Source organism: Gigantopelta aegis, chromosome 10 (assembly GCF_016097555.1).
Source record: "Gigantopelta aegis isolate Gae_Host chromosome 10, Gae_host_genome, whole genome shotgun sequence".
NCBI classification, from domain to species: Eukaryota; Metazoa; Mollusca; class Gastropoda; order Neomphalida; family Peltospiridae; genus Gigantopelta; species Gigantopelta aegis.
In genome coordinates, this window is record NC_054708.1 from 58,604,678 (window position 1) to 58,624,789 (window position 20,112).

At 37.7% G+C, this 20,112-nt stretch overlaps 1 protein-coding gene across 2 annotated transcripts in view; it reads right to left on the bottom strand.

Moving 5' to 3' along the window:
• Positions 1–20,112, bottom strand: part of LOC121383964 (E3 ubiquitin-protein ligase MIB2-like) — a 51,956-nt gene that overhangs the window by 18,572 nt on the left and 13,272 nt on the right. For both annotated transcript variants that reach the window (XM_041514081.1, XM_041514080.1), the window contains exons 2-14: positions 19,755–19,975; positions 18,414–18,585; positions 14,608–14,714; positions 13,631–13,825; positions 12,687–12,757; positions 11,362–11,466; positions 10,241–10,415; positions 9,357–9,526; positions 8,847–8,998; positions 8,184–8,340; positions 7,480–7,634; positions 7,070–7,202; positions 1,343–1,442 (exon numbers count right to left, since the gene is read on the bottom strand). In XM_041514081.1, the coding sequence (XP_041370015.1) occupies positions 1,343–1,442; positions 7,070–7,202; positions 7,480–7,634; positions 8,184–8,340; positions 8,847–8,998; positions 9,357–9,526; positions 10,241–10,415; positions 11,362–11,466; positions 12,687–12,757; positions 13,631–13,825; positions 14,608–14,714; positions 18,414–18,585; positions 19,755–19,956 (1,894 nt within the window). In that variant the 5' untranslated portion in view covers positions 19,957–19,975. The remainder of the gene's footprint in view (positions 1–1,342; positions 1,443–7,069; positions 7,203–7,479; positions 7,635–8,183; positions 8,341–8,846; positions 8,999–9,356; positions 9,527–10,240; positions 10,416–11,361; positions 11,467–12,686; positions 12,758–13,630; positions 13,826–14,607; positions 14,715–18,413; positions 18,586–19,754; positions 19,976–20,112) is intronic.

Here is a 20,112-nt window from a genome sequence, read left to right on the forward strand (position 1 = left end):
GGCAGTCGGTTCTGTAAGTTTTAAAACTGATTCTTTTTAATGTGCAGATAATAATGCGTGAAATGATTTTCGTTGTCAATCGCTAAAGTTCGTGACAACTGAAAAAATATTTTACTCGGAACATAAACATGATACGAAATGGATGCTCGTTTAAATATGTTGCCTATATGCATTTAACGTGATTTAATGAGAGTTGCTTCCCTTTTTAGAAATAAAGAATGGTAAAATTTCAAACTCCAGGTGGCAAACTTGTTATCATTAAACATGTTTTGTATAATGACGTCACAGTCTGTTCTCTGCGTCTAAGGCAGAAAGGTAAACATATAATTGCTACATAGTTCGATCCAACCAGTGCACCACGACTGGCATGTCAAAGGTCGTGGTATGTGTTGTCCTGTCTGTGGTATGGTGCATATAAAATATCCCTTGCTACTGATGGAAAAATGTAGCATGGTTCCTCTCCAAGACTATATGTCACAATTACCAAATGTTTGACATCCAATAGCCGATGATTAATAACTCAGTGTCATCTAGTCTTGGCTTAAATAAAACAAACCTTAACTTTGCTACTTAGGCTACTGTTTCTATGTTCGGCAAGGTAAAAACAATAGTAGTGATATTCCGAATAGATGGGGTTGAGATAGGGGTACCATGGCTGCACCACTAATAAACACATTAACAGAAGGGGTTATTGGTATCGGCACTTCAAATGTGTAACGTTTGATACACATATAACATCAGATGGAAAGACATACAGACAAATTGGAAGACAGACAGACATATAGACAAATAAACTGAAAAACATTATACAGTTAAAGTAAAAATGGAAGAAAGAAACAGAACACAAGGGTTCAATAGAAGGGAAATATTGGAAACACATTATTAAAGTACAGGGACTAATTTCACAAAATATTGTAAACCTAATTTTGCACGTAAACGAACATTCTGTGACTGAACCACAATTCACGACTAAAGCACAATTTGTATTAGTAAAATAATACAACTAATATAGTACACGTATTTCATTTTTGTGTCCTTACAGTGCTCCATCTGCCTTAATGATGTAATTTTCTTTTTCAAGTAGATTCAAAACATATATATGTTATACAGAGAGAGAGAGAGAGAGAGAGAGAGAGAGAGAGAGAGAGAGAGAGAGAGAGAGAGAGAGAGAGAGAGAGAGAGGAGAGAGAGAGAGAGAGAGAGAGAGAGAGAGAGAGAGAGAGAGAGAGAGAGAGAGATGGATGTATGACAGTTATAACAGCTGTAGCCTCAAACGTAAACTGCTATGTTTCGTGAACTTGGCGCCATGTGCGTGATTGCAACCACTATGAAAATATATTACCTGCATTAACTAGAATTTTAGTTGCACCCACAAAGCCGCGATCGCATGCAAGATGCAACGGAGTAGCTTCGTTCTTGTCTTTGATATTCACGTCTGCTCCCTGCCATTGAAGATAGAAAAAGAATATGGTGGATATGACCCAGTACCCGCATTCATATGTTCAAGTGTTAAGCAAATTCAAAGTCCTTAATGCCTTGAAAGAGATCTGCTAAAATTACATAATGGAAAATCTATTTATTAGTTTTGGTCTGAAATGTATAGACTATGCCGTGAACTATATGCCTCTGAACAATTGAAACCAAATAAATTTAATTTACTGGTAGAAAAAGTAATTTGAAAGAAAACGCAACAGTGGGTAACCGACTGATTAAATGTACAACGCCACTGTTACTGAGTGCATGTTTTGCACATAATGTCTACCATCAACGCTTTGACATTGAAGACATTTAATAGTACATATACCATTTTCACGATAATGGCAGAGAATGAATGAATGAATGAATGAATGTTTAACGACACCCCAGCACGAAAAATACATCGGCTATTGGGTGTCAAACTATGGTAAATGCAAACAGTAAGTGATGATCAACATCAATATAAAAATTCAACAGCTAAATTAAAACACAGTGTAAAGAACTGTGCAAAAATACAAATATCACAGATATATAAAATTAAAATTTAGAGTAAAAGTCGGTATCATGTAAAAAGTGTAAAATAAGTTCTGGATGGAATCGAAATGATTCCATCACATTTCTCTGACCAAATATACCTTTTCTAGTTTCTTTCAAATACTTACACTCCACCAAAATGTGGCGCACCGTCACAGTACACTGACAGTGCACACACTGAGGTGGAGGATCTTTCTTCAAAATAAATGAATGGGTTAAGTAAGTATGACAGATGCGAACACGACACAATACTATTTCATCCTTCCTGCACCGCCTATAGGAGGAATGCCACTCTCCCAAAACTGGCTTGATGGCATGAAGCTTGTTTGCAAACGCAACGTCCCAATCATGTTGCCAAGTCTAAAAGATAAATTGGTTGATACCATGTTTAAAATCAGTATACGGTACAGCAACCTTGGTATGAGGCATGCCCAAAGCAGACTTGGGAGCTGAATCTGCCTTTTCATTACTCCTGATGCCAACATGGCTGGGTACCCAACACAAGACAATGTCTTTATTGGCAATGGATAAAAAGACACACTTTTGTATCACCATCGCAATTAAGGGATGGTCCAGTTTCATATTGCGTAAAGCTTCGAGACACGAAAGTGAGTCGGTAAAAAAATAATAAATTTGAATGCAATCGAATATTTGATTTCTCCTAAGGCTTTAATGACTACCCAAACTTCAGCACTACAGATCGATGTCGAGTATTGTGTCTGATGGAAAAACTATAGCACAAGCCACAGAATTCCCATCCCGTGATCCATCTGTATACACAGGAATATAATCACGGTACTTGTCTTAAATTTCCATGAACAATTGTTTATAAACAACAGCATCTGTACGATCTTTATTCAGATGCGCAAGAGCAAACACAAAAACAAAATATGAAGGAGTTTCTAAAGTGTTAGTTAAATCAATGTTGGAAAGCGACAAACAACGCTGAATGCAAAGACCAAATGTATGAATATCATTTGGCTTTGCATCAAACAACTTCATATATTTGTTGTCAAACACTGCATCGTGTGTAGGATGTTTCGGTAAAGATTTAATCTTGGTAGCATACTGTAGAGAAAGCTTTGCACGTCTAGCACCCACACAAGGTTCGTGTGCATTAGCGTACAAGCTCTCTACAGGAGATGTTCTAAATGCACCTAAGCCTAAATGCACCTAAGCCTAAGTCTCAGGTTGTGTATAGGATCTAGCATCTGCAAGTAAGACTTGCATGCTGACCCATACACAATGCATCCATAATCAAGTTTAGACCTCACAAGAGATCTATACAGAGGGAGCATAACCTTTCGGTCTGCTCCCCATTCTGTATTACCAATACTTTTTTTTAAATATTGAGAGCTTTTAAGCCCTTCTTTTTAACATATTTAAGATGGGGCACAAATGATAGCTTCCTGTCAAATATAACCCCCAGAAATTTAGTCTCCTCCACAACTGGAACAAACAGCTGTGGATCTAAATGGAGACCTCTTTTTCTGGCAGATATGCATACAAACCGTTTTTGTCTTTGAGAATCTAAAGCCACTGTCAGCTGCCCATTGTTGAAGTTTATTCAAACAAAGCTGCAACTTACGTTCAATGATACTCATATTGGACGATCTATAGCAAATCTGAAAATCGATATATAACGAGCAGTCCACGCCAGGTGTTAAACACTGGGTGATGCACTTAATTTTCACAGAAAATAGAGGCACACCCATCTCCTGTGGGTGAATGTCAGACAAAGTCGACCCCACCCAGACTTTAAAAGATCTTTTAAAATTTTAGAGATAGAAACAGGTAGTCGACCTCTTACGCCCATGCCATGGAGGTCTTTTAAAATCCCATACTTTCACGTTGTATCGTAAGCTTTCTCGAAATAAAAAACACACTGAAACCAAGTGCTGATTATGGACGAAAGCCTCCCTGCAAAACGTTTCAAATCGAACAATATGATCAACCGTGCTACGTCTAGATCTGAATCCCCATTGCACGTAAGTAAAAATAATTTGAGATTCAAGATACCAGACAAGTCGACGATTCGTTCCATGGTTTTACAAATGCAACCTGTGAAAGCGATAGGGTGATAACTAGTAGGATTAGTTGGACCTTATCAGGCTTGGGAATAGGAATGATAATTGCTTTCCTCGAATCAGAAGGAAAGTCACCAGAAATCCAGAAATTATTAAATTTAAAAAATATGCAAAAGAACCATCAAAGATGATTCAGGTAAATGTTTCAATAATTGATAATGACTTTCATTCGGTCCTACTAAAGTATCATGGGCTCTATAAAGAGCATCCAGCAATTCCTCCAAAGAGAAATGTCTGTTGTATACTTCAGCATTTTCAGATGGATAATGGCAGAGAGTGATATTATAGTAATAATTATTACACTAAATAAAGTAAGCACAAAGTTAAATCAAATAACTACGTATAAAATATAAAGTAGACAAATATACAATAGTACTATGTAATATAATATTATTGTTATAATGGAACATTTACAACTATATTCAAAAGTAATATATATTTATAAATTTATATTGTGACTTCTGTTATTCATTTAACATTTCGGTAAAACAATACAAAAGAAAAATTACTCTGCGTTAAGACAAGGAAAACCTACACTGCGTTAATATTATAACAGAATTCCTTTCATTTATAATGCGATTTACATATCAGTATACACCCTTGTCACATAAGTCTGCGCGGGATAGAAGTCTACGCATGTTAATTACGTTACATTATGTCTTGAAACAAGTGTTGGGGTATGTTAAATTAAAAAAAAAAAAAACAGTTGTCAAAACAACACATCTTGATTGTGAATATATGTATAAACTTATAGATAAAATTTTGATTGAAGAAAACTGAATTAATGCACTAAAGGCACTTTCGCCAGCCTCGATCAACGTGTTTTTGTATCACCTTTCTTATTTAAATGTAATTATTTTATGAATACACGCAAAATGCTTATAAAGCCATATTATTATAAAAACAAATAGCACACGTAAATTCAAAGAACAGTTTAATTATAATAGCATAAGCATCCTCCGTAAAATGTCAACATTTGAATGTCTTGTCACCATGTGTCTTCATTTTCAAAAGTGGGAAGCGCAAATAAAAGATCCCTTGCTGCTAATCGGAAGAGTAGCCCATGTAGTGGCGACAGCGGGTTTCCTCTCAAAATCTGTGTGGTCCTTAACCATATGTCTGACGCCATATAACCGTAAATAAAATGTGTTGAGTGCGTCGTTAAATAAAATATTTCTTTCTTTCTTTCTTTTCATTTTCAAAATGTGTATATAGCTATTTTAAATTTATGCTTGTTTATATTCTACGAAGAACTCCTATTGTCATCTTGTCACTGTAAATAACTATTGTACAATCATTCCTCATATGTTGTCGTTTGACGGCCTGAGTGTACCGAAATAAAGTTTCGAAGTTTCAAAGTCACCGCTGTAATGATCAACGTTGTATATAATCTTACACTCGTTTACATAAGAGCTTCAGTACATAAGTTATTGTAATTTATCAATCCATAAGTGGAATAAAAGGTTTACTTTATCTGTTAACGTAAACACCCAAGCATACTTTGAATTTCACTCCATGTGACATTACACTAACAGTATGGCTGCCCTGAATATAAAGCTGACAGCATGGCCTATGTTTAGCTATAGTCTGTTTAATAATTACCATATGGTTAATGGAACATTATTTGTGCTCATATACAGAGTTAATAACACACAACTTTTGTTGAATAATGATCATAAATTTTGACATTGGCTTTTTTATATTGTCATTTTGTGTTATCCAATTATCCAGACTAAAGAGCATGGAACACCATGTATGTTTGCCTTATTTCCATAATCTAAATTAAGCTGAAGCTAACTATAATAGGAAGTGTTTGTTATCTAGCAATTACGAAAAAAATGTCGGATCCGTTACCGGGATGTCACTAAAAGTGTTTTTGTAAAAGAAGTGATTGTTTTAGTGTTTGCTGCGCAGACTTATATGCCGTCGTCCACGCCAGTAAATACAGGGGGTGCCATTAAAAAGCGCTTATTACTTGAGTTTAAACACATTATTTAATTTTTTAGCTTTTAGTTGTTCCATAGTATTGTGGCGTTGTTGTTTTCTTGAAGATAGATTTTGCCTTTAAAATATAACACAAATGCTTAAGTGCGCAGATTGTAGTGCCACCAGTGTACATGTCTTTATTAATTACATGTATACGTATCATGTGTTCCAACAAGTAATATCCAGCTACACATCTTACCAAGACTACGGGTTCTTTATGGTTTTTAGTTGTTAAAACATAGGATGGGTATGTTTCAAAACGTCTTCGCATCAGTGAAGACAGTTAGACACTATAGAAAATCACTACACTGTGTATGTTATGTAGACAGAATAAGTTTGTTTTGTTTAACAACACCACTGGAGCACATTGATTAATTAATCATTGGCTATTGGACGTCAATCATTTGGTAAATCTGACTTGTAGTCATCAGAGGAAACACGCTACATTTTTCATAATCTTTTAAATGCACTTTCCCACAGACAGGAAAGGACGTAATACGACCTTTGTCCAGTTGTGGTACTGGTTAGAACGAGACCACCCCAATCAGCTGAATGGATCAACTGAGGTGGTTCGATCCAGTGACGCAAGCACCTCAAGCCAGCACTCAAGTAACCTAGCTAAATCCCGCCCCTGTTATGTAGACAGGTACTAAGTAATGCAAACGACCAATAACGTACCATTAATAAACTCGAACTCCTAGATATTATTCAAACTTTGAACTGTGCAATGCCCTTGCTTCCGATGAACTATATTGTGCAGATATAAGGTTTTGATCGTGGATAACAGTTGTGTCGTTCACATACTGATGAACGATATCTTTAATACCCAATTATGTTCAGCCTAATATGTGTACCCTATAAACCTTTAAAACCTTATTACATAATATAATGTTTATTTGTAAACCTTTAACACGCTGCTATGTTTAATATTAATGTTAACCTTTAACACCCTATATATCTAAACATTTTAATATTTAAACGTTTACCTGTTTGATAAGTATTTCTGTTGCTTCTTTGTGGTCGTTTATTGCTGCAATATGAAGAGGTGTGGACCCATCTTCCAGTTTTACGTCAATAAGACTCTTGTTTCTTAGTATGGTTTTCTCAACCAATGTGCCACTGGAAGTAATTCAGTAATTCAGTTATTCAGAGGTCATTACAACAGGACATTTTATTAGAACAATTACAAATAGTATTAGCCACCATAAATAATTTAAAAAAACAACACCAACATTTTAATAGCAAAGGAATATGCTTGTAAAATATGGTAATAATATGCTACATGGTCATGTATTGGACACCATTGATCTCTAATTAAAATTTGAAAATACATAATCGGGTTTATCTACATAATGATAAAGAATACTTATCGTATCGTATTGAATTATTACATTACCCAAATTTGCCGTGAAACGCAGCCCACTGTAGTGGGTTAAATCCTCTTTCATTGGCAATAGTTAAGTCGAGGTTTGGTGACATCAGAATCATTTCTGCACAAGTGTTCTCGTTTTGCCCTATAGCATCATGGAGAGGAGTGTCGCCAGAATTGTCCTTCAGAAAAAAACACAGGTAAATTAACCAAATATTTCATAAACATATGTTTTCTGTTAAATATGATTAATATCTCTTAACTAATTTCATATCACACTCGTCGCACATGATGAGTTCAAACTTCAGCAAAAGTGATCTAAAGCATATCCTCCGTATACAAGGCTTCTTAAAACTACATTCTCACCTCGCCATGTTAAAACGTCATTTACTAATGCAAAATACAAACATAAGTACAACTTCAACAATCTCACAATCTCACCGTGTCGTGTTAAACATCATTTACTAATGCAAATTTTAATCATCTCACAGTCTCACCTCACCGTATTATAACGTCATTTACTAATCCAAAATACAAAGAATGCTTATCGTCGGTGTTAAAATGGACAATAATATATTTTATGGAACCTTGTTTAGCGAATATTATAGGACATCGAAAAAAGGATGTCACGGTAAAAACATTAATGTATATTATCTATTCTAAATAGTTAAATAATAAAAACAATATAGTCGAGACACTAGCTTTTGCATATCTTGCTTTGGGTTGCTTACCACAACGTTGACGTCACAACCTCGTATCATCAGATCACGAACAAGTGACGCGTTTGCGGCATAAACAGCACAGTGCAAAGCGCTTTGGCCCTTGTCGTTGCTGATCTCTAGATCAGTACCAGTTTCAATTAGAAAGCGTGACACGTCTACGTGTTTCCTAGAAATTACATACATACATACATACATACATGCATACATACATATATACATATATCCACAATTACGTATTATAATTATATTATATGATATATGTTTAAATTTGATATGTATTATATAAATTTCACAATTTAAAGGGAGTGTTTTCTATACATACCAAATTATTGGAAAGTAAAATCCGATTTGAGCTACTACAAACATTAGGACGAGAACAAACACTTTACTGATATTCTAAAAAGGAAAATACCTTTAATACGTAATTTTAGTCATTAAACTGGATCTGTTAGTCGTAAACATATTACAGTGACAGAAAATTCGGGACAATCCCTTTAAAATAAATTACATACCTTCCTTCCCCTGCCAAGCCCAATTGCTAACATAGAGATTATATATTAATTATTTACAATGATTCCTTGAACACTTTATTTTAGAAACGATTCTTTGACCACCTTGGTTTGAGAACCTGCACAAGTTATCTGTTGATTGTTACCATATGTACTGACTTACTTTGTCAAAGCTTTTAGAAGAGCTGTGTTTCCAGACAGGTCTTTAGCGTTCACGTCAAACCATTTTTCCACCAGAAACTTGACAATTTCCAGTTTTCCATATTTGGCTGCAATGTGCAGACATGTGATGCCATTGTCTGGTCGCACAGTTACCTAAAATAAAACCCCAAAACACAGACACAACAATAAAAGCAAGGAAAACTAATATTTGTATCAAAGAAATGAAAGGCCGCATGATATAAATGACATCAAACGACAATTCAGTTAAAATTAAAAAAACATCATTAGTATATGTATTTATTAATGACACTCATTGTGTCTTTATCAGTTCTGTATTGTTGTAAACGCATTTTAATTCTTATACCAGTAATCGTCTACAACCATTTTAGATTTGATGACTTTACCAGAGCGGAAAAATAGCAATGCCAGATCACGCTAATTATGACTCTTTCGTTTTGTGGTTGTTTTTCCAGCCATCAGTAATTTAACGCTAACAAAATGGTTTACTTACTAGTTTTGGAAATCTCTCTAAAACCTTCTTAACTCTCTCCACATCTGAATCCTTAATTGCCTCTAAAAATTCTGTTGACCCCTCTCCTTTCAGTGACATACGGCCCCCTTCTTCGTCTGACCCAAGACGTCCTAGCAGTTGAATCTGCTGTTCTAGCGTTTTTCCCAAGACTGAAAAAAGATAAAGAGAACTGTTATATTATAGTCTTGTAATACCCATAGTCTCCATAGAATAGCGTTTAGGCTATTTGAAATCGAGACAAACTATATTATTTAAAATAGCAAGAAACCGGACTTCCCTTTCTCGATACAGCTTTGCCCAGAGGCATGTGTTGCTTTGAGTTTATATGCAAAAATCAAGATACGAAAGTGAGACAATTGTCTGCGATTACTCAGACATTATAATGTAGGCTGGTTTAGGTTTTGTCTTTCTGGGACACTGCTTTTAATTCTCGCAGGAGTGGTGATTTTTTTTTTTTTTTTGCTGAAAACGTAGATATAGACACTGGTTAAAGAAATGATAGTGAAAACGTAGCATCTTATTCTGAAAATGTTGCGCCTAGACACTTGGCACAGAAATGATACTGAAAATATAGCATCTAGACTCTGGTTAAAGAAATGATACTGGACATATAGTGTTTAGACACTTGGCACAGAAATGATACTGAAAATGTAGCATCTAGATTTTGGTTAAATAAATGATACTGAACATGTAATGTTTAGACACTTGGTACAGAAATGATAAAACAAATGTAGCATCTAGACACTGTTAACGAAATGACACAGAAAACAAAATATCAATAATTTAGGGAAATGATTCCGAAAATATGCGAAACCAAAGTGAAAGTATCTCATTGGTTTTCAAACTTAAATAACTGTACCAACTTTTCAACAGGTCGAGAGGTTCTGAGTCCTCCACATCTGACGATTCGTACAGCTGCTCGCACTTGGTGATAGGCACACAGCATGCCGGATTGAAAATCCACACCTGACTCCCAAACTTGACGTTTACATCACCATTAGCATGTAACACCACCACCTTGCCCACCTTACCAAGGGCCTGAAAGAATAAAAACATATACCCATTATATTACAATTACAGTTAATAACTGGGATATAATATACATTGTATACATAGTGGTGGAAAGAACTGAAGGATCAGAAAAAACAGAAAAAGTAACAGCAATTAGTAACTACAACCAAAACACTCAATCAGACGTTGACCATGCTGCTGGCAGTCAGTTCATCTATACTAACAATATATCCCACATTACAGCTTTGTATGAACTAAAGACATAATTACTCTAGTAGTAAATTATATTTGGTCTCGTCCAACTTTCATGTGTTCCCTTATTTCTTTCCATCAGTCTATATTAGTAATCCTTCAGCTGATTTAATGTTATCCACAAAACACAGAGTCCAGTATTTTGTTATTTGTAATGTTCAAAATGTATGGTTGCTATAAATTGTGCACACAGGTGTTATAACCTTTTCACTTGTCTGTTAGACGTGTCTCGAAACCTTCACGGTTACTGAACAAGTATTTTCTGTGATTTAAAAATACATTCGTATTTTGATTTGCAGAATGTCTAAAACTACTTGAAAAATACTTTTATTTCCCTTGGATTAAATAACACAGACTAAGGTAATCTGACAATGATAATATGAGTAGACCAGTGACTGACCAATGGCTGTATGAGTATTAATTTGAACAACACAAACTGTTAGCCGTCACCAAGACCGTATCTCTGCACAATTCAGACCAGAACGGTCACACGGCAAAATAGAGGTTGATTCCACGAATCTCTTATCTTGTGCCTCGTCTGTACGAGGACAGCTACTCCCGAGGACATTCTTTACTGGACGTTGCATCCGTTTTGGCCTCCAGAAAGAGAACTGCCACTCCTAAACTAGTTTACTAAATCAAACCTAGCACTAAATAGACACATGTGAATTTCATATGATCTTGGACACAATACGTATAACATAACACAGAATATACGAACCTTTTCCATAGGGTCTATCCATTCCCCGTGACCGTCCTGCAATTCTTTGACCTTGTCCTTGTCATCAAGAATCCTCACTATGGCGCCCATCTTTAGTTTAGGCACCTGGGTGAAGTACACAGCACGTCCATTAACAGTCAGTTCTTTGGGACCACTGGTCAGTGAAGCAATTGTTTTAAATATCCAACCCTCAAGCAATAATAAAATTATACTTTACCATCTAATATATTCCAGCACCCAAGACAGTATTCCTACCGCGAATAATAAGACACAACACCTACCAAGCATTGTACCTCGTTGAACAAGTCACTGAGTAATCACAAAAAAATAATAATAACCATTTAAAATATTTATTTATTTTATTCAAATGGTTTTCAAGACGTACTAAAATATTGAGTTTTATGAAAAGCATTATTTCGGTGAATGGACTGATAACTACTTGGCGGAATGACAAACAAATTGCTGACAATATCAACCAGAATTCATCCCATGTTGTGGTAATAGCGTCATCGATAGTCTGTGCTTTCACCACGTGCACGAACGACTACAATGACAGGACTCATACTCATAATGAATCACCTGATTTATAACAAATGGTTTCTCTGCCATTTAGCTTTAAGTACTTGCGCCAATCCTTCCAGATTCTGAATTGGTGGATCATTGTTTTGCACCCGTAGCATCAATCGAGCCTGGATTTAGCTAAGTTGGCTGAGTGCTCGCTTGAGGTGCTTGCATAGCAGGACTGAACCACCTCGGTGGATCCATTCATCTGATTGGTTATTTTTGTTGTTCCAACCAGTGCACCACAATTTGTCAAAGGCCGATATATGTGCTTTCCTGTCTGTGGGAAAATGCATATAAAAGATTCCTTGCTTCATTAGAAAAAAAGTAGCGGGTTTCCACTGATGACCAGTCCAATAGCCGATGATTAATTAATCAATTTCCTCTAGTGGTTTCGTTAAACAAAACAAACTTTCTTTTCGTAGCATCAACGTGTCATGTATGTGTTCGACTAGGTCTATATCTACATCAGCAACACCGAGCGTTTCTTAACCTCTGCTGATGTGTAGGCCTATAGAATATGACAAACCCAAATATTTATTACTAATTGGAAGGCATCCAAAGTATTTCTAGATCTTTGCAATTTCTAGTACTAAAGGTCTGGTTACACATTTTGAAAGATTAACTTTAGGTTTTTACAGTGACCGATGGACATACTAGTTGAAACTGTAGTTGGAAACAAATGGCGGGGAATATATTTCTTCGCCTGGTCTAATGAACGTTCACTTTCATGGATTCTTTGTCAGTATTTCCCCACTACTTACTCGGGCTCCTTGAGGACTACCACCCTCTGCTTGAGACGTCACGGGTAGTGCAGCTCTGGCACCAGCAAGATCTGTATGTGTCAAACAATCAATAATTACTGAAGAAAACATTACATTTTACAGACATATTGTTTACAAAAAGATTGTCGGTAATGAGCCAGGGCCCTGCCTAAAGTGAAACAAGTGGGGGGCAGTACGAAGAGAATCAGGAAATAATGACTGTCTACTCAAGATAGTAAAAAAGGGCAATTAAAAACGTATACATTTAAAGGCACCTTTTTTGTCATGTTCTGTGTGTATAACTGTTTTAAATAATTACTGATAACCATATAGATTATGCAAAACAGTACTACAAAAAGTGTGTTTTCCTGCAATTGTTAAAATGTTGCCGACTGACAGAGACTTTTCAAAGACAAGTAATTAAATATTAAATATACTGTCCTGCGTAACATATCAATGGTTGCAGAGCCTGCGCTTTAGGGGGCATGATGTGTGCATTTATTTTTCACAATTCATTTTTCCCTCTTCCTGAAGGGGATGTAAAATATATATCCTGGGAAGGGGGCCCCACTGTTTGTGTACAGGTCCCGCGGATCCTAAAACTGGCTATGAGTGGTTGTATATTTAACGTGTTTCTGATCGTCATGGTGTTTGTAGTAGGTCAAATTAAATTTTATTTCCTAATATATAATTTGTCATACGTACTAAATTATTGTGAGTCGAAATCCAGTTTGGACTACTACCAACCAGTAGGATGATGAGGAAGACATTGAATACATAGACACTGGTATTCTAAACAAGAATCTGTATTAAGTTTGTAATTTTGTTTGTTACTAAATTTGATTAGTCAGAAACATCTTACAATGGCAGCAAATTCGGAACAGTCCCTTAAGTAACTGAGGCAAGTAATTGTATGTAATAAAGCTGGACATTGTAGCTGTTACCTAAAAGTGGCAGATGTTCAGCGTAGATATCTGGTCCAAGAGCTTCACGGACACACTGGACGTCCACCTGACCTTGGTGACCCACACGGCACGTGGTTGTCTCCCCTGATTCCCACGCTACACTCACAGCCGATTTGTGTGTTGTAGAATCAAAGCTGAGCACAACAACTACAGTCCCTTCTTTGCCTGGACCACCTGGAACAACAACAACATCATCATCATTACCGACGTCAGTTACAACTACAGTCCCTTCCTTGGATGGACCACCTGAATCAACAACAAAATCAACATCATCATCAACATCATCATTACCAACATCAGCTACAACTACAGTCCCTTCCTTGGAATGGACCACCTGAAACAAAAACAACATCAACATCATCAATACCACCATTACCGACATCAGCTACAATTACAGTCCCCTCCTTGTCTGTACCACCAGAAACAACAACAACAACAACATCAACACGATTATTGCCCAATGCCCGCAAAAGCTTCACTATCATTATTACTAATGTCAGTATCAACATAGAAAGAATTAAAAACAAGTAAGATTATGTACCAAATCACCCATTTGACAAGGATTCCATTACAATATGTTTATTATAGGTAAGCAGAGATGAGGGATGCATTTTCCCTGGGTAACAGCGTGCGGAAATGGAGTAACTACATTAAAAACAAGTCACACATAATGTTGTAATGCAATACAAGTACAACCGTTTGGTGGGTGGTGTGACTGAAAAATACGTGTGTGAATAACAAAGTTCTTGAAAGTGCGTCAAGTGATGCCTCCACACCCATTTCTTCCCGGTACCAAATACTTTAATTATATACACATAATAGCCGCTACATTTTACAAACACTATTGAAACTGTTCAGCAATACTCCTCAGCAGCGTAATACAATAAGGGTTTTTATTTAAAGTTATTAAAATCAGGGAAGAATAAACAAAGGAAAACACTTTCTATAAAACTTACCATCTTTGTGCCCCTGATCCCAATGAGTGCCACGCGTAACGACGGCGCCAGGAAACAGTCCTCTAGTTCGAATCTTCTTCGAGGTATCCCGTGCAGGCACGCGATCTCTGAAACGGTGAAAGTAACATGTTTTTAACGACACCTCAGCACATAACTAGAAAAAAAAGGCAAACGTTCTTGAACCATAAAGTTCTATACATGGTGTTATATCATCAGGACCGTTGCCAGCATTTCGAGTGGGAGGGTTCGACTAAGTATTTGCTGGGACTTTTGGATATGAAGTTGTTTTATATACAGAGCTTTATATGAGGTTCCAGGGACATGCTCCCCGGAAATTCTGAAATCTCTGAAAGCCTAAAACGCGTTTCCCTGGCATCTGGAACTGATATTTGAAAATGATGTTTTAAAACAACGATTTTCGACTATGTTGTAGATTGTATTTTTGTTATTAAGACTGTTTATTATTAAAAGTTTTTCAAGATAATGAAATTCTAGCACACAACATGAGTTGAGGGTAATGACCCGGGGTATTGACCCAAGGTATATTTGAAATATTTTCGGCAATTGCTTATTATAACCCTAGTAACAGAAAAGGTACGTGTACCTCAGAACTATGATCAGTTCCTTTAATATCGAACATATCTGTGAAAAACAAAACACATTACGTTCTTAAAATTGTATCATCACGAATCACCGCCAACACATGCAGTCCCTGTTCAGAGTAGGCCTACAGGTGTATTTCTTAAACGTTTTCAGCAAAAGGTATTGCATCCCATTTCATTTTTGTTGCTGATGCGCCATATCATCAAAGTGACATCTACATGGTGGTGATAAAACATTTTGAAATACTTCAAAATAACCGGCATGATAAAGCAACTTCTATGTCAAAACGACATTATAATATTGCTTGATATATACTACTCAAAAGAATTTAAGGGTCAGACGATATTTTTGACATTATGTTCTGAATGTCAATTATATTAGCTAGACCATAATGTCACGCTTGGTATTGTTCCATTTTGACGAAAGTGGGTCTAAGCAACCCATAAATGAATTAAAATCCACTGTCATTGACACTGTCGACTAGTTCTAATGGCGAAAACATGCTTACATTTGCACGTAAATTAGGGCGAAAGCCAAAGGTCTGCTAAGTGCCCATAACTTGCTTTTTCACAAAGCGCTTCATTTGCACGCTTTGCATGTGTATTCCATGTTCCCAATGCTGAATTTCCGTATAATTGGAGCTTGCGTTCGTGTACGGTGCACACTCCAAATTCGACAATGGTACGACCTCAACTGACTATCGAAGATCGAGGAAGGGCTATTGCTTGGCTTCAGGATGGCAATACGCAAAGAAATGTTGCTTTGAGACTTGGTGTCAGTCAGAGTGTCGTTGGCCGACTGTGGCAACGGTACCAAGCAACGAATTCTGTTCGAAATCGTCCACGTTCGGGAAGACCCCGAAGCACTACAAATAGAGAGGACCGCTACATCACCAATATTGCTCTACGTCAACGCACAACCCCTGCACGCCGATTACGTGACAATCTGCGGACTGCGACTGGAACTCGAGTGTCTGATCAAACCATACTCAATCGCTGCCGTCGCCAGGCTGTTCGACCACCACTCCTACCACGTCACAGAACGGCCAGACGTCACTGGTGCACGCTTCATCTGCGGTGGCAACATGTTCAGTGTGGTCGAGTGATGTTCACTGATGAGTCCAGGTTTTGTCTCCAGTTCAACGACGGTCGGGTTCGTGTCTACAGACGTCCTGGGGAGCGCTTCGCTGACGTTAACGTTAGACAACGTCACCGGTTCGGTGGTGGCAGCGTCATGGTGTGGGACGGCATCTCTATCCACCACAGGACCCCCCTCTATGTGGTGGATGGCAATCTGAATGGAATCCGCTATCTGAATGAGATTATCCGGACGTTGGTTCTCCCAGGCCTTCAGCAGATTGACGGCGGGGCAGTTCTGTAGGATGACAATGCCAGACCCCACCGTGCCAGGTTGGTAACGGACTTTCTCAGACAAAGTATCGCCAGGATGGATTGGCCAGCATATTCGCCTGACTTGGCCCCAATAGAGGATGCCTGGGACGAATTAGGCAGGAGAGTTCGGGATAACCATGCCCCTCCGGCCAACCTTCATGATCTGGGTCAACTTCTTATGGCAGAGTGGCAGGCCATTCCCCAAGAGTTCTTCAGACGTCTGATCAACAGCATGAGGCAACGATGTGTCGAGTGTATTCGCGCCAGGGGTGGATTCACACACTATTAAACGAATGTTCTAATGTGTAAAATCCATGTTTGACAACCTTCAACTTTGACCGCATGTCATGTGACTTTCTTGTATACAGTGACGTTTATTTGTGTTTTTTTGTAAATATGGAACAATAAATAAAAAAATTGGTGTAGTTTACATCATCAATCTAATACACTCTGAAACTTATTTGGTTATAAATTTTTGACCCTTAAATTCTTTTGAGTAGTATATATGGAAACCAGTGTTATTTGAATCTCTCTATATAAATGAACATGAACAGGAGGTTTTGACAGGAGATACCTTTCGACAAACTAAGTCAAATCATCCAATTAGCTCCATGTTTAATTTTGACGAACCATTCTAAATTAAGCATCAAAATAACCTTTAAAAATTACGCAACATTTTTACTTGGCTTTAATCCTACGGGACATTTACAAATTCAAGATCACCAAAAGCAACCCTCGCCCGCTACCGACCCTGGTCGGGCTGCTTGTGCTCCCTCTCACATGCCAGCGCAGGCGACCCCATTTCCCACCCACACCAAACCGTTTCCTGTTCTGCACGGAGGAGCAAAAATCGACACCTGCGCCCATGACAGACGTGTGTTACAACAGTGTTTTTTTAATGCACATGTTGAAACCTATAACCTGACCTGACCTGACCTAACAGGATTACTTTCTGTTGTTAACCTTTTATTTCTAACTTTGGCAAAGGGAAGTGCTGAAGGACGAAGACAAACAAATACTGTTTTATAGGAGAGTTGCAAAAGTTACAATCAAATATTTGTAAAAAAAAAAAAATTGTTTTTTTAAGAAGAAGAAAAAGTGGACCTCGTCTTTTGCGGGAGGGTTCGGAAGACCCCCCCCCCCCCCCCCCCCCCCCCCCCCAAAAAATAAAAAATAAAAATAAAATACGGGCCTGATCATAGATGTCCTAGTCGGGAGGGGACACACGGGGCACTGCATTCGAACGCCGACAATTATGCGTTTCTACCCCTGCCTGGTTGAAAATCAATTTAATATAAAGCTGCACCTTATATTGTTGTCATGTTCCAAAGGTATACCGGCCTCGGTGGCATCGTGGTTAGGCCATCGGTCTACAGGCTAGTAGGCACTGGGTTCGGATCCCAATCGAGGCATTGGATTTTTAATCCAGATACCGACTCAAAACTCTAAGTGAGTGCTCCGCAAGGCTCAATGGGTAGGTGTAATCCACTTGCACCGACCAGTGATCCATGACTGGTTCAACAAAGGCAATGGTTTGTGCTATCCTGTCTGTGGGAAGCACAAATAAAAGATCCCTTGCTTCCTGTCGTAAAAGAGTAGCCTATGTCGCGACAGCGGGTTTCTTCTAAAAAAAAACAGTGTCAGAATGACCATATGTTTGACGTCCAATAGCCGATGATAAGATAAAAAATCAATGTGCTCTAGCGGCGTCGTTAAATGAAACAAACTTTGTTCCAAAGGTATATGCTTTCATGATTTATAGTGTGTGTTTTAAAATACGTTTTTCTTCATTACGTAACTAATGCAATTTACCCCGTAGATTGGCCCGTGTCTCGACGCTTGAACTCATGAGAGAGGTCATGCTTTCCCGTGAAGTAGCACAAAGAGCACAAATCGTAACCGCTACATTTCTCACATGACCATCGCATGCCAATCATATTAACCTCTTCACAGCTACAACAGGTGATATTCTGATGGCGAATTCCTGAAAACAAACACAACTAATTATCAATTTGACCGTAACAAACATAACTTAATATATTTATTTACTGATATATTTGTTATATACAATTATTAATGTGACCGTAATAAACCCAACTTAATTTATTAATAAAATTGTTATATATAATTACCAACGTGGCCGTACCTATCCTAATCGGTAAAAGTCCACTCCCGCAGTATTTTGGTAACCATACAGGGAGTATGGGAGGGCAGCAAAATATATAGCAATACAAGTCTTCTCCAATTAGACAAAAAGGAACTTTTAAGTAAAAAATAAACATCAAACTAAAAACCTCAACACATTTGTATATTTTTTCAGGGTGGTGGGGAGGCTGACCTTACCACCCGGCTAGATCCGGTCCTGTTGCTGTAAAACACTGTTCCCCGTCAAGACATGGAAATATATCCATGAGTTAGCGCCTTCACGACTTGTGGTCTATTGTTGGTTCAGTCCCTTTTGGTGGCCACTTTAGTTATCTGGTATGGACTTGGATCGGCAAAGGGAGGAGGGGGTGGCTACGAATATAAACCTAGCGGACCCATTTATCTACCCTAGATCTTCCCTGGACACCTATGTGATTAGGCTAATGTTGTACATTAACAAAATGCCTACCCTCGATCTCCCCAAGCTTACGCCCCTGTCACGTAATACACTTTGATTTATCAATCTGTCGAGGGGTTGTTAAAAAATCATTTCGTCATTAAATCACTGAATGTGTATTAGTAATAAATGTAATATCGCTGTTTAAAACGGCAAGTTTAAAATCTCAACGTTTCATCAACTAAACGTTGACATCATCAGGAGAAAACTAAACATGAAAACAGGAATTCAGCCTTTAAAGCCAGTAGGATAAAAAAACACACAAAAAAAACCACCAAAAAAAAAACGAAAAAAAACAACCCCCAAAAAACACACAAAAATCCCACACAAAAACCCCAAAACAAAAGAAACAAACAAACAAACAAACCCCCCGCCCCCCCAAAAAAAACAAAAACAACCCAGTTCAAGTGAAACACCGGAGTTAAACGAGTAATCACATATCAAGACAAGCTGACTGAATGTGTATTAGTAAAAGCTTTATAAATAGTATTCTCAACTCAAAAAGAAACTTAAGTGTTGGAATACGATATTTCAATGAAACACATTCTCACCTACAGGAGCAGTGTCTACAACCCTCAGCTCGTATTTGCTATCCTTCCCAATGTTCGACACAGTTTGTTTTCCATTGTCCCAGATCACTTCAGCTGTTTCATCTTCCCAATATGACACCACCGTTCCGAGGTGACCTTCACCCCCGTCAGCGTTACCCGACAGCCAATCGCGTCCTCGCATTACTCGTAGACCTGTCGCCATCTTGTACTACAGCTGAAAACTAACAAATGTATAGAGGTCATTCACCAAGGCAAGACTTCAGACAATACCAGATGTTGTCCCCCAAGATGGACGAGTATGAACTTGCAGTGGGTAGTCACACGTTAATAACGTTTCCTTCCTCCCATGCAGAAGTAT